Raw genomic sequence first — 15,509 nt, 5'->3', positions numbered from 1 at the left:
ATGAACCCACGCTGACTGGGCCTGATCCCGAGGTTATCCCCCACACACTGTGTGATAGCACTCAAGATGACCTGTTCCATCACCTTTCCTGGCACCAAGGTCAGGCTGACAGGCCTGTAGTTCCCCGGGTCTTCCTTATGAATCTTCTTATAGATGGGCGTCACATTAGCAAGTTTCCAGTCATCCAGAACCTCTCCAGATGACTATGACCACTGACAGATGATGGAAAGCAGCCCAGAAATCACATCCACCATCTCTCTCAGCACCCTTGGGTGGATCCTGCCTGGCCCCATGGACTTGTGACAGTTCGGGTGTGGAGCAGCAGGTCTCTGACTGCTTCCACCTGAACTGCAAGGGGTTTATTATGCTCCCCTTCCCAGACTTTCAGATCAGGAGGCTGAGAAGCCCGAGGATAACTGATCTGACTATTAAAGAAAGATGTAAAGAAGGCTTTGAGAATCTCAGGCTTTTCCTTACCCTTAGTAGTCATGTTTCCCACCACATCCAGTAAAGGATGGAGTTTTATTCTCATTGGCCCTCCTCTTACTGTTAATATATTTGTAAAAACATTTTTTGTTATCTTTAAGCATAGTGGTAGGTTGAGCTTGTGCTGGGCTTCAGCCTTTCTGATTATCTTTCTGCATATGTTAGTGCAGAGCGGGCATTCCGCTTGCCGGGAAGTTGAGCACTCCCATCCTGATCTGCATCATCCCCGACACACTGCCAGGCCTGGCTGGCCCCTCCTCACTCTTTTGTTCCAGCTGTGTCCTGCCATAGTTCAAACTGGACACTGTCCCTCATCAAGATAAGCCTGTAGGGAAAGCCACGAGATCACCTTTCCACTCTGCCCTCCTCAAAGGAGCTCTGTTCTCATAGTACCACCACCATCCGTCAGGCTCCCTGCTCAGCTTTCTCCCCTCATCCCCCACCCCCATTCCCTGCTCATCACTGACCCCCAAAGCCACCATATCACAGACCCCTCTGGCCCTTCCCTACCTGATACCCCTCACCTCCTCTCACCCCTGGGCTGCTATGGTGACCAGCTCCTCAGCAAGCTCTCTTAAAGCATGGAAGACCTGTTCTGACAAAAGTGAACACCCCTGCTCCTACCTGCTCCCCAGCATGGTCCACCAAGCCCCTCCTCTAGCCTTGCCCTACATCATACCCACTGATGGTCCCATTGGCTCCTTCCTGTGAAGGTCGGACCCACTGTGAGGGCACCTTCTGTTCTTCATGTACTTAGAAATCACATTGATGTCTCCAGCTGATGCTTTTATCTCGAGCAGATGCTTTTATCTGGAAGCAGTGCTGACATTGGACTCACAAATGCATTAAATAAAGGTTGAGAGGAAAAATGAAGGGCATGTTGGCTGGTCACAAATGGAGGGAGCTGGGAGTCCTGCCAGCAGCAGAGGGGCTAATGGGATGCCTGGGCTTCTGCCTTGCATAGCATTCAGGGAGAGACAGATGGAAGCTCCAGGCTCTTGATTTATTTTGCTTACAAACCTCAGCACTACCCACCTTCCTCCCCAGAATGCTGATTTTGGCCTGCAGGAGAGACAGCAGTGGAGGGCAGGACCATGTGAGACCAAGCCTGGGATGGAGTAGGTTTATCAGACCAAGGGAAGCAGTGGCTCACACTAGTGTCTGCCCTGTTTAAAATGGTAGTAAGCCACACTGTGCTGAGCTATTGTGGAAAAAGCTTTTCTGGAGGTGAAGGATTTTGGTATGTCACTTGGCACACAGATGTCTGGAGCCCAAATGGCAGTGAAGAGGGAGCTGAACATGTCCCATGTCCTCCTGGGGACCCACCCCTGTGTTTGAGCATAAGCTCATGGGCTCCCTGAGCTGAGAAGCAATAGCTGTAGGGTGTGCATGTAGAAGGGCAAGGAGCAAACCCCAGGGATTAGATCCTGCAGGGAACAACTCTGGGGGCTCCAGCACAGATGGACAAACCACTTAGGTCACCTCTGGCCACACTGCACTATCAAAGCTATGTTCTCTGTCAGCAAACACCTGTGTGTCTAGGAAACTGAGTAAAGCAGTCCCTGAGCCTTTCTCCTAGGATTGTAAGGACACCACATCTGTTCAGAAAGAGCAAGCGCTGTACAATTGGACCCTGCTCCTTGAGGTGACAGTGATCAGAAGGTGCAGGTACCCTGAGGCCAAAGGTGCAGGACATTTCCTTCTGCCTTAAGCCTCAGTCTAATCTCTGAAGATCAGCTTAAATGATATTGACTTAAACCCTGAATACCCCTGCTATATTTCTCATTTCTGTTCATTATCATAATGGGGCAGTCCTCACATGCACACAAGTTTTCAGTCCTTTTTATGCATCTTCATGAATTTTCATCCTCAAAGATTAAGTGAATTTCAGAAGGAGGTGGGATAACTAATGGCTTTCAGAAAACTGCAGAAGGATCAGGAGTAAGAGCAAAACTCAGGATGAGACCTTCTTATGATTAGATACAGAAAATGCAAGATATGCTTCTTTTGTCAGTGATGTTAAAAATGTGTTGGGGAAAGGCCACTTGGAAAGGCACACAGAAGCAAGATATCAGAGGATCTGTTTTAGACCCCTTACCACTTGTTCTTTATATTTGTGCGAAGGCATTGCCAAACTGGGTTCAGCCATCAGTATGTGATGCACAAACTGCCTCTGGCAGGGACCGGCCTTAGACAAGGCTGAAGGACAGGCAGCAAGCAGAGCTGGACTCTTCTGACTGGTCTTGCTGCCACCAGATGGGGCTGCACCTACAGGCTCTGGGAAGGATGGGGGCTGGCTCCATCCAGCACAAGGACCTCATGGATCCATGGCTTGCCCCACTTCGGCAGGCTCCAACCACATGGTTCCTGTCTGTGTGTCTCTTGCAATGGAGAAGCTTCATCTGGAGAAAGAAGAGGCCTCCCTCTGTGGCTGCTGAGGCTTCAGCTCCTCTCTGGCTGGGATGTCGATGTTGACCACTGAGCCCTGCCTGACATTACAGCCTGGAATGGCCCAGCTGGGAAGAAGGGTCACAACACATATGGGCACAGGAGCAGCCTCTGCTGTAGGCACTTCAGTCCCTGTAAACACTTATGTAAAGAACTGAGAGAATCCCTGCTCCAGCCAGCTAGCAAAGCCAAGGTCAAGCTGTCAAGATGTCTTTGATGAAGACTTTTTTTTTTTTTTTTTTTTTTTTTGGTAATGGAAAATGTGATTTCATCAGAACAGCCTTTTCAGAACAAGCCTCTTTCCTAGAGCTGTGCAAGAATGCTGGAGAACATTGCACACCGATTCTGTGCTTTTGACCTAGAAGAAATAGGCAATTTGATCACTTTTTCTCATCTCTCACGTGGTTTTCTGTTTTTCAATTTTTTTTTTACTTTTCTCACAAGAAAAACATGTCTCAGATGCAGCAAAGGTAAAAAGTAAGGGAGAGGATGGTGAAGGTAGTAAAAAGAAAACACTAGTGAAAGCAACATTTTTAAAAAAAAATAAGCTTCCTGAAAAAGTAGAGCTATCAATTTTAATTAATTGCATGTCCACTTTAAACTGCCTGTGTCTCTAAGTGAGTAAAATAAGACAAAATACAGCCCCTTCTTTAACTAAATAATTAAAACATTGTGCGAGAAACCATTTGTCTTTTATACCTTTCAGTTCAAGATGCTGGGAATAGGATATGGTTTTAAACAATGAAAAAGAGAAGTTTTCATGAGAAGCCCAAAACAAAGGAACCAACTACTGACATGGAGCTGAAGTGGTCTCAGAGGAGTTGGGGTCAGCCCACGAAGCTTCTGGGTGCTGTGTTCAGGATCCCCCTGTGGATGGGCAGCTGCAGCTGGGGGACGGAGGATGCTGCAGCCCCAATGGCTCCGCATGGCCTGCAGGGAGCACAGGGCATTGCCTCGCTTCACAACATCTCCATGAGCAGGAGCTGCTCTCGTCCAGCACAGGGGGTTTCAGCTTCCATGTCCTTAAGGCACTTCCAGGAGTGTGAGCTGTGCCTCGGGACTAAAGTCTGCTGTTATCTGAAGGGTTATCTGATCTTGCAGAGACACCTGAGTAGTAGCCCTCAAAGACAGCTGATCCTAGGCTGGAAACCTGAACTCTGTGGGTTGGGCTGAGACCTGCTGTCCTGCTGGAGTGGTCTTTCACTGCTGCTCCTCTGCCCTTATCTCTTATGCCACCTGGAGATGATCCTTCCCTCCCTGCCCCACTCCTCTCCACACTGACAGTGGGTCTGGGATATTCAGGTCCCTGAAGCTGGGAGAGGGGGCAGGCAGGGAGTCACAGAGGAACAGGCAGTAGGTACATAAAAAAGTGGAGCTGCTTTCTTTTGGGACAGAAAAGCTGCAAGCTCAAAGTCATGGGCAGAGTGGGATGGCTATGTGTGGAGAAAGCTCCACTTTGGGTGGAAATCTGCTGCTTCTCCGTGACTCACTCTCACACTACTGTCACCTTCCTCATGGGGAAAGGCAGCTGCCCCTGGGCCAGCACAGTTTTTGGAAGAAATCCTTTGAGCGATGCTATCAGTACTGGAAATTGCAGTACATGTCTTGCCCGTCTGTGGGCACAGCTACCAGCTTTGCCTTGGCCAAAGCTGAGCAGTGACATGAGCTCCTGCAGACATTAGCAGGGGATGAAATGAGAGTGGGTCCTGCCAACAGCAGGTGCTGCAGATGGGGCTGGAAAGCTCCCGTGCCATTGCACGTTGCTTGGGTTTTGCCTTGGCCACAGCTTAGAGTCCACATTTCTGCTCTCAACATCTGGCCTCAACTAACCACTGTAATTTTGTCAGGATTTGTCTCTTAAATCACGAATTGCCAAATCTGCATGTTTTGTGTGTCTTGGGCACGGTGTGCGTGCTGGATGGGGACTTGAGGGACGGCACGTAACAGATGCGTCTGGTTGATGCTGCGCAGAAAGCAGTGTTATTAAATATTTGCTAAAAGAATCCTTCCACTGCCTAAAGGGTTTTACTCCTGATTTATACCATGAAGAGGGAGGAATTAGCAAGCTATCACTACAATGGGGAAATGGTATTATGTCCACTATGTTACATATTTTGCAAAAGCTCATGAATCTCAGAGCAATCTTTTGTACACACTTTCTGAATCATCCCTTTCTGATTCAGAAAGGGAGCTCTTCTGGCTGCTGCTTTTAGCAAAGAAGGGCAAATCAGAGCCCTTCTCTGCCAGAAGAATATGCTAGCATTAAATAGTGAGGGATAATACAGAAAGTCTTGGAAAGAGATGAGAGAAGGGAGGAAAGTGGATGAAGGACAGAATCAGGGAGTTATCAATATCCCCAGCCTGACTGAGGAAAGGGCACGAAAGGCTCCAAGACTCCCATGCATCTGCCCTTGGCCCCTTTTCCTGGTGCGTCAGGGCTGGAATTCAAGGCATGCAGTATGTTAGCATTTCAGATACTGGAATGAAAACAGGAAACACGAGAGGCTGCAGACACCCAGCATGCTCAAGCCCCTGCAGTGCTCTGGGAGAGAAGCAAAAAAGAGTCGGTAGCACTGAAACGCGTATTCTTCAGAAGGGTTTTCTGCCTGCAGTGCATGTCAGTGCAACTCTTCCCCTCTCTCCCAGCTCCCAAATGTGCTCTCTCACAAGGGCAGCCCCTCTGCACGTGGGGAGATGCAGGCTGGGTCTCATCAGGGCTGGTCAAATCAGGAATGCAGCCACAGCCCTAGCTCCGTTAGTTCATAGGGGCAGAAAGCTGCTCTGTCTCATCCAGACTAGGAGCTAGGAGACATTCTCATCTTGTGGAGTGGGCACCCTCTATGGATAGTGTTTCAGTCACCATTGCTGTCAGCTGTGGTCATGGGTTGGTTTTGGGCAGTCAAATGTGTTCACCTGGAAAAGCAGCACATGAGAAAGGATGTACAGGACTTACAGTAACAGCTCAGGTCCCAGCACACTGTGAGTCCACAAAACTCCCAGGTGGAGGAATAGCACCAGACACTTCCCCCTCCTGCATCTCCAGTAGACACAAGTCTCCTTTTCACAGCACCAAAGGCAGGCTTATGACAGACCTGGTACCAAACAGAGCAGGCCTCATTGTGCCCGTACATGTACGCTATGCTGGAAAGAGATGGTTTGAATGGAGGATCTCCAGACACAGAGACCATGGTTTGGAACAGCAGGAATACACACGAAGACTGATGAAGTTTCAGGTTAGGCTATGACATGGGGATTTCAAAATGTAGCTGTGGGGAGACATCACAAGATTGTATCATCATTTGTTCATTTCCCGATGAAAGGTGTGTCGATGTAACTACCACAGGGCTGGCACAATGGGCAAGGTAGCAATGACATGAATCACTGCAAACCACTGCCCTTCTCCCCTTCCCCCCGAATTCCACCTGCAGGTAAACTCTCTGCATTTAGGAGCTCCTGGGCAGAGAGACTTGCAGTACCCAGCACCACACACACTGCCCTGCTGGAGAGTTAGCTCCCCACAACGGGCTAAAAGAGGGAGCTGCTTACCTATCTGAAATGGTGATTTCCACAGAGATCATGTTTGTGGTCCCAAACAGTGAGACTTATTACTGCCTGGTTACTGTCAGTGTTTGCAGAGCCAGAGCTCTGGGTGAGCTGCTCATGAGTGAAGTATGATGATGGGACAACCATGGCCACAGTTCCTTGGGCTCAGCAGAAATGAAAAGTGACCTATGCAGATAAAGGGTTGAATGATGCAAATGCTGACTCAAGATGCTGTGTCACACACAGGATGTTGTTCCGTTGGTCCAGACAACTTCATGTAATGGTCAGTAAGAGTTGGTGATGTATTCATGTGTATTCCTGTTCATCTGCTTCCATCCTGTGCACTCTGCTCCACAAACACAGCACTGGGCTTCTGGCAAGGAGGGAAGGATCCTGCCAAAAAGTGAGGCCAAGTGACATGAAATGAAGAACTGAAACATCTAACCAACAGGATGCATAGAAAAGGCAAAACACAGGGCTCCAGAGCCAATACTCAAGTAGGCGTTTCAAGCATTCCTTAGATTGCTCAATCTCTACCACAGCTTCCTATTGCACAGAGCAGCAGTTGCTGAAGCCCTTTGTTGCTTTCTCAACAGGGAAATTGTATGGAGATAAACTCACCAGCATGCAGAGATCTCCAAGAATGTCAAATAGTTATTGACATCTGATTCAGGGTTCATTCATCTGGGTGAAAAGAAATAATGGAGGGCTACATGTTTGCATCGCATTGTGGTGCTGGAGCCATCCTGAGTCATGCACTGCCAGGTGGGACTGAGGGACCTGCTACTATGCAAGCACTATGCCATCCACTGAAGAAAGCTATGGACAAATGGGTAAGGAAGTGCTCATTATGGTTAATGAAATCAATGCATTCAATAATTACATCTGTGGAAGTGCAATCAAAATCTGCCAGGCTAAAAGCTGCTTCTTGGATTTCTCTTTAAAAACAAGCATACCTTTCCAGGTGTGTTCCAATGAATGCTGCCATGGAGTGCTGTGATTACAAGCTTGTTTACAAGCTGGGATAACTGATTGCCAATGCTGACGCACTGAGCTGGCTGATGCTAAGAATGTGAGATCATGTCATTCCACCTCCAGATGAAGTTTTTGTAACATAACTTCTCCCTACCTAACCTCTCTTCGCTGACCAAGTTGTGAGAATGATTGCCCTGGTCCCAGACTAGTGTATGATTCAAATGACTTTGTGGGGATCCCTGCAGAAACTGTATTTTGACTCATAAACTGTATTTTGTCTCATAAACAGTATTTTGACTCATGCTTCCATAAATGCTGCTTTAAAAGGAAGCTATAATATTATTCTTAATGAATGTTTCTTGGTCCTTGCTTAGAACACATCTAAGAACTCTGTATGTGAAGCTATACCTGATGCCCCCAAACCAACAAGAAAGCTTTGTTTCTGCCAACAAAGTCGTGGAGCTCATTTGTCTCTGTGGTTTCTGTTCTGTCCGTTCTGCCCCACAAACATAACTCTGGGCAATTGGTTTGTAAGATATTCATGTCTGAATATGAAAACAGAGGAGAGAGGACAGAATATAGAAAAGGAAATTTTAGTGTAAATAACTTGAATCAAAGCAGCACTCTTGGCAACCTGGTCTACTGCAATGTGAAGATACCATCTCTTAAATGACATGGTGGATGCTCAGCGCATGGGGCACTTACGCCAGATCCAGACAAGCCATAAAGAGCCAGGCAGAATGACCCAATCCCCAAGAGACAGCAGAGATTGCAGGGGTATCTACATCTGCAACCCTGACTTTGAGTCTTTAAAACATGACCTTTTCCCAGTGCCTACAGGAATTTAGCACCCACACTGCATTATTTCCCATTGTACTCTGTTCCTGGCTTTTCCAATGCACAGATTTTGCCTTTTGTTGCTTCTGTGGTATTACAGCAAGCAATTACTTCCCCGGCTTTCATGTTCTTTCAGCTCCTCCATCTGAATAACAGCTCTGGAAGCAAATGTAACATACAGTCCACTCTGGGCTCTAGTCATCAGAGCAAGACAGATGGCATAAAAACAGAATCACAGAATCACAGAACTGTCTAGGTTGGAAGAGACCTCAAGATCATTGAGTCCAACCTCTGATCTAACAAACTGCAGCACCACTGTGCCATGCTCCTGCAGTGACATTTCCAGACAACTTCCTTAACCCATGGTCTGATCTGCAAGGTCTCCTTTCTGCTGTCTCCTGCACTGGCTGAGTTCCTTTGTGCAACATCTTTGTTTTTGTTGTTTATAGAAAAGTTTATGTGATGGCACCCTGCCACAGATTAGGGCTACCAGTCCTTATTCTATTTATCAATTAATTAATCTTCAGAAAGCAATGTACTAATTCATAATTATCATTAATGTACAATGCAGTCCACAAGGTTCTTTGCTGACTGGTTGCGCTGTGGCATTGCTCCTCACTACTTTGCAAGTTGTTTTCTTTTTCCTTTTTTTTTTTTTTTTTTTTTTTTTTTTTTCTCCCTGTATATTCTCATTTCTTGAAGACATGTCAGATGCTTGTCTTTAAAGCATAGTGAATGGGACAAACTTGGGGCCATTTCAAGATGTCAAATCCATTAAATGTGGGTTAATGGGTACTTTGATGAGAAATTGATAATGTTGGGATATCTGAAGAACTGAGCTGCATTTCTGTACTTTTCTTCAGCTATTTCCAGACTTAGTACTTCCAGAGTTGTAAAAAAATAGGTATTTTAGTTGTAAAAAAATAGGTATTTTAGTTGTAAAAAAATAGGTATTTTCACACCTATATGAAGCTGCTTCTGAGGGACACAACCCTTTGCTGATTCCATCACTTCATGTATCCTGTCACCACAAAGCAGCCATTTTCTGAAACAGTTCAATCCTCTCTTCATTTTAGTTCCTGCAAAACCTGATCTCTTCAGTGCAGAAGGGTGGAGTGCAGCCAGATGCCTCATTGATTAACCAAATGTCTTGTGGTTAGTTGGCCTTCAATCTTTGCAATCCCTGAAGTTAGCCTTTTTCAGGGTTTTGTTTTCCTTTCTGATTTGCAGACTTACTTTCTTAGGATGCCTTGTACTGCCTACACATCATCTGAGTGCCTTGATCAAGTTTAGTAGTGTGAGGGTCTCTAATTCTTCAGTTATTTTCTCTTTTGTTTAGGACATCTCCCAGTGAACAATTCACCTTCTATTTTCATTGTCACTTTCTGTTATCAGGTATCCCTTGCTCACTTTGCATATATTTGCATAATGCTCCTTTCTATGGCAGTAGTTGTAAAATTCACTGTTTTCAGGACACTTATTTCAAGGACACTCAGCTCCACAGTTAATAAAGTTCAGTTTTCTGTTTATCTCCAAAGTGCCCTCTGAACTTTCACTGCTTTCAGTGCAGACCATGACAGATGGGTCAACATTTCCTTCTTGGTGAATCTGGCTTTGTTTTGTTATTCAACAGCTCCCATATTTCCATACAGCTGCGGGGGATGCTCAGATTAATCTCCCCCTAACAGCTCCCTCGACTTCTGGAGGACATCAGCACCCTGAAGTCACGCATTTCTTCCCTGGTCTACTTTCCTTCCTGCCATCTTTTTTGCTCAGCTCCTCTCACCTACCTGCTCGTTCCAGCTCTGACTGCAGGCATCACCTCCCAGAGATTTGCGGTGTCTTGTCAGAGAGCAGGGATCACTGCAGGCCATCTGCAGTTTGGCAGAAGCAGCTCCTGGGATGTCCAGGGCCACCACTCTCCTCTGATGCCGTGCTATGTAGAAGGTCAGGCAGAAAATCCTGCCACTGCTTAAAGCGTGTGTGACCTTACGAAGGGGCACGGCCACCACTAGAGGGAGGTAATTTCCTGAAGTGCTGCTCTGTGCAGCTCCATGCGGAACCACTCCTTGCGCTGCGATGACATTTTTCAGCACTGAGATGACAGCTGTGCCCTGGTGCTCTGCTGGGACTGTGCCACAGCTCAGCAGTACCAGGGGCCGGTGCAAATCTCTCAGTGAAGGAGGCTCACCTGAGCTACCGCTTGCTCACCAGCTCAACAGGCACTGCTGGCTGAAGGGAAAAGCAGGAGGATCAGTGGCTGGGGCCAGGCTGGCAGCAGCGAAGGGACAAGGGCCCTTCTGCATCATGTGTCTCCCAGCTCAGCTGCTGCCAGGTTGGGACTTGGTTTTGCTCAGTTAAAGACAGAACAGGAGGCCTCCCACTGGCTGGTGTTCATCTCAGCCACATCCAGTAGTAGCTGAAAGGCCTTTCATACTGCTGTGCCAGGTTCAGCAGTATGAAAAAAAGTTCAAGGACTCCTATCTGAAATTCTTCTTCTGCCCTGAGGACAGCACCCGTGTACCTAAATAACCAGCCTCACCTACTCCAATCTCTGATTTGGTGCTTGAACTTACCTTGCATGCAGCAAGCATGTCATGGCAGCTGGGCAAGGGGGTTACAGACAGCTCTGCCCAGCCCTGCAGGTGCCTTCTGCTGCAAAACAGAAGTGAAACTCAGCAGCACAGTTTGGGTCTAGGACAGTCAGGGCGACCAGCCCCACATCCCACCAGGCTGGTTTAGGATACTGGATCATCTTTCTTACTCATACAGCCAACCAGGTGGGGTCACTGACATTGTTTTCCTGTGGTCTTTCTCCTTTACCTGTTTTCATGTTTTGTCTCTGCTCATTCTGAGATCTTTCCTGCAATCAAAGTCACCCAGGCTGGCTCATTGACAGCATGGCAGGATTTTGAGAAGAATTTATATGAATTAACTAAACATGTTGTGCCCAAGTCCACTGGTGAGCAGACCGGTTTCCAGGCTCCGATTCAGAGGTGGCCTGGATCATATGGGGAGATGGACAAAGTCATTGCACCAGCTGAACTCCCAGCTCCCAGCATGTGGATGGCTGGATGGTGGTGAGTCACTCTATCATACATTATTTGTGTTGTACAGTCTTGCATATTAAGGCAAAATGAAATAAAATGATTCACATGCAGTAGGTGAGAGGATGCTCTGGGAGCAGAAACTTCATCATCAATCCTGCTGTAAGCTGGCCCTTCTTGCTCATCATAGGTATTGCATCTCTGATTCAGGAGTTCAAGATGCTACTATGAAATGGTGTCTGTAAACAACAGCAAGGAAGATCACAGGACAGGTCACCTCACAAAACACATCATCACTCTGATGAAATGGAGACGGTGCTCATAGCATGTCAGAGACACAGCTGTGGTTTTCCAGTCTAATTTATAAAACAACTGGCAAAACTCTTGCACAACCTTTAGATCAAGAGGTCAAAACTCTGTCAGCGCAACAGGTGGAGGAAAGCAATGTCTGTAAGTTGCAAACTGGCCCATACACATCTGTGGAGGCAGCTTGCAGTGTCAGTGTCTGCTGAAACCGCCCTGAGCTGCCTAGCCTTGAGCTGCTAGGGAATGGTCATTGTTAAGTTCTTTCCAAGGGAAAGGGAGAGAACTGTGATTAAGACCTCCAACTGATCCAAAATATTCTCATGAAGCCAGTGTCCAAGATGTAAATAAGCATAAGTACACAGGAGTTTAGAAAGCCTGTGCTCCAATTAATGATATACATCACAGACAGAGAAAGGAAATAAATTTTAAAATGTTAAATCTTGCACCAAGATGCTCCATTTCTAAATCAACCATTTTCAAATTCTTTATGTATTTCTTTTTAAATACATGCTCGGAACGCCCATAATCTCCAGGGGAATACCCCACACTTTCACACTGAAAGTCATCCCAACTTGCAATAAGTTGTCATCATCACCACCAGACAGCATGAACACTTGTGGCTGTGCAAGCATGGGGTGGCTGGAAGGGCACTAGCATAGAAAAGTGTGTCAGTGACTCACTGGTGCCCAGAAGGATTTGCACATTTTCTTTACATTCAGGAATCATTTCCATCTTCAGAAAGAGTGAGGTTCAAGCACGTAGAGCTTCACCTCCCCCTGATGTATATGTGCAGTGATGGAGGGGATGTGCAGGTTTTCTTACTTGTATCCACAAGCGAGCAAGGGCTGAGCTCCAAAGTCACATTTGTGTCACAAGCATGCAGCCATCACTTGGCACTACAAATCTTCCACCAGCTCCTGACCTGGGCTGTGATTTTAGGCTGTCAGAGCTGACTTTGCAGGCTACCCCACACATAGCCCCTCAGTGAAGTCAGAGTAGATCATTTCCTACTGCCAGGCCAGGATGAGCTTCAAATACTCTGGTGCAGCCGCTGCACACATCCTCTTTTCTAATGAAAATAAATATCACGGTCACAATTATTTGTGCTGCCTTCTAATTAATAGGCTGTTGCTTTATCTGCCATTACTTCCTGCCCACCCCTTCTCAGAAGCCTCGAACAGAAGTCAGGCTGCAGAGTACTATTTCCTGCCTGAAACAAGGCAGAGCAGAGAGCAAGGAAAAGGGTGGTTTGTTGTTTACATTGCTGGTGGCTCTGCTTAATGTCACTTTGTCTGAGTTTGTGTCATCTGGTGAGCACAAGTGGTGACTGGAGAGTGCCAGACCATGCTCCTGACAGGGAGGTGCAGGGGAATCCAGGGCTTCTTCACTGGTGCTTTACCCTCTGAAGAGGAGGAGAAGGAAAAGGAGGAGGAGGAGGAGGTAGAAGAGGAGAAAGAGAAGGAGAGGGATATCTTCCTGCTCAGTGTCCAGGGAAAAATCTCTTCCCAGTGCTTCTTGCTCACTGTGGGTGCTGAGAGTGAGATGGAGAGACAATGTGGGACAGAGCCACTAAGAACACACATCTGTCACTTGAGAAAATCTGTTTCCCTCATAAATTCTGTATTTGCCCAGATTTGCTTCAGAGATCCCAAGCTGGGCAGGAGTCACCCTCAGTCCCTGGAAGTGATCTCTTTTTGACCCTTCACTTTGCATCAACAACATCAGATACAGTTTCCTCTAGGAAAGGCGGAGAATCTTCACAGCCTCATGGCTGAGGTACTCACCAAGCAAGGGACCCCTCCAACTCCAAGCATCCTCCCTCCCAAGAAGTCCTCAGAGATGCTCCCTTTCCCCTTGATCCCATTCCTTGGGAATGCCCTGGCTCCTGATACAGGCATTGCCAAAGCAGCTGCTGTTGCCTTGGTTCACCAAGTTGGCTTGAGCAAGGTGCTCCAGGTGTGGGCCCTGTTGAGGCAGGTGTGGACACTTGCAGCTCTACTGATCAAAGGTTACTGCTCTATGTGCAGACCCAGCCTCTTACTTAGTGGTTTAAAGAGCAGCGATGCTTGTTTTTGTAAAGCCATGAGTTCATCATCACCGAAGTTTGTCTTCTTTTCTCCTTGTCTTTGTACTGAGATTCTGGGATGCCCCTTAGGCTGTGCTGGCCTTGCTGGGAGCCACAGGGAATGTGAACTGGGAACACTGCTTATACTGTCATTGTCCAAGGTTGGATTTTTACTGAAATAGTTCCTTCAGGTATTTGTTAGGCATCAGACTGGAAGAGATGGTCCCAGAAAGCATATGATTAGCGTTTGGCTCAACACCTCAACAGTTTGACTTCCACTGCTCTCAGCTCAGTGCCAGATGCGCCTGCTGGGTGTACAGCCTTCTATACAGCCTTCTAGTACAGGCATGTGTAACATGGAAAAAAACAGCTACAAACCACCATTTTCTCAGGTCTTCTTTATTTTCTAATGCTTATACCCCACAGCCTTCCACTGAGACATGAAAGTCTGCTGGTTGCTTGCTGCCCCCTTCCAAAAGCTGATGGGTTTGTCCTTGATCCCTGCCTGTGTCTGCAGGGATGCTCCCTTTCCTCACTTCGCCAAGCTGGGTTGTGCTTGTGAGAACCTGGCCAAGGCCTCCACCAGCTAATCACATCCCCCTGATTAAGGAGAGAGGGACGATTGCCCTTATTTGTCTTGTCAGTGCTTGGATGTGATATGTGGCTGATAGTAACAGGCAGCCGCTTTGCCTCAGGGCTGCCCCGGGTAATAATTTACATAGTGCAGCTAAATCTGAAAATCCCACTAACATCCTCTTCTAATGAAGCTCTGGGTACCTTCCTCAACCCCCCCAGCAAGGCTGTATCTAGGCAACAAAGACTGTCCCTCACCAAGGAAGTGCTTAGATGAACACCTCCAAAGGCAAAGGATGCTGCTAATTAACCCTTGGGGCAGTGCTGAGCTCTCTGCTCCATAAGAAGGGCTTTCCATCCCTTGCAGCCCACTGGAAGGCTTTTTGGGCTTTGCCTCATACCTGCACTCCAGATTCCCCTCGCAGAGGAGAGCTGGCAAGCAGTGCAGCTTTTCTCTTTGAATGGTATTTGCTAACATGTGGAAGGCATTCATCTGAACCCTTGTAGCTCCTCTTTGTACTAGCAGCTCCTGAATAATTGCAGTGTTGGCAGAAATTTCATGTCAAATTCTCAGTGCAAAAGGCAACGGGAGCAGAATATAATGTATTGCAGGCAGGTCTGTCCCTTCAGTGGGCAGGGTGCAGGAATAGCCTTTGACCCATGGCTACACAAACCTCCCTTCAGAGCTCCACAGGGCACCTGAGAGAGCAACTAGTGAAGCAGATGACCACCAGCACCCATGCAGTCTGACATAAGCAATAGCTGTGCAGGGCTTAAGTTTGGGACTGAAAGAGAGAGGATTAAACGGTCACCAGGTGCAATAACCAGTCACCACGGGAGTCTCCAAATTTCCAGAGGCTACAGGGAATGAGTGGAAAAGTTGCCCAAGAGCACAAGAGAGAAGAGGAAACAGTAATTTAGTGTGAAGTAAAACAGAGAAACAGAGCCAAAATAAAACCAGCATTGAGCTCTTTAGGCAGTTGTGTTGGGAGCTGTGAATAGGTTCTGCAGGCTGTAAATGGTACCTGCCTGCTACCTTATGCAAGAGATCCTCTGCTAAAATCCATGAGCCAGAGAGCAAGTGTAGTCTGGAAGAAGCAGAGTGAGATCCCCAGTGTGAGACCCACACATCTGAACACCTTTCATGTAGGAAAGGGCCCATCAATGTAATGCTGGGTTTCAGTAGAGGGGAGAAAAGGAAGGAAGGGGGGAGAATTGGAAGGAAAGAA

General features: G+C 47.2%; 1 protein-coding gene and 1 long non-coding RNA gene across 2 annotated transcripts in view; one reads left to right on the top strand and one right to left on the bottom strand.

The window, feature by feature from the left end:
* Window positions 1-1,028: 1,028 nt before the first annotated feature.
* Window positions 1,029-15,088, bottom strand: LOC119713683 (uncharacterized). Its single transcript, XR_005260888.2, has 3 exons — window positions 10,080-15,088; window positions 6,481-6,870; window positions 1,029-6,200 (listed from the first exon to the last, which is right to left on the bottom strand). It is a non-coding gene; the product is annotated as an uncharacterized lncRNA (long non-coding RNA).
* LOC101805210 (avidin) overlaps window positions 7,262-15,509 on the top strand; it is a 67,556-nt gene continuing 59,308 nt past the window's right edge. The window contains exon 1 of the mRNA XM_027444048.3: window positions 7,262-7,310. Within this exon, the coding sequence (XP_027299849.2) occupies window positions 7,277-7,310 (34 nt within the window). The 5' untranslated portion in view covers window positions 7,262-7,276. The remainder of the gene's footprint in view (window positions 7,311-15,509) is intronic.

Source organism: Anas platyrhynchos, chromosome 24, assembly GCF_047663525.1.
Source record: "Anas platyrhynchos isolate ZD024472 breed Pekin duck chromosome 24, IASCAAS_PekinDuck_T2T, whole genome shotgun sequence".
NCBI classification, from domain to species: domain Eukaryota; kingdom Metazoa; phylum Chordata; class Aves; order Anseriformes; family Anatidae; genus Anas; species Anas platyrhynchos.
This window is presented reverse-complemented; position numbering and strand designations above follow the sequence as displayed.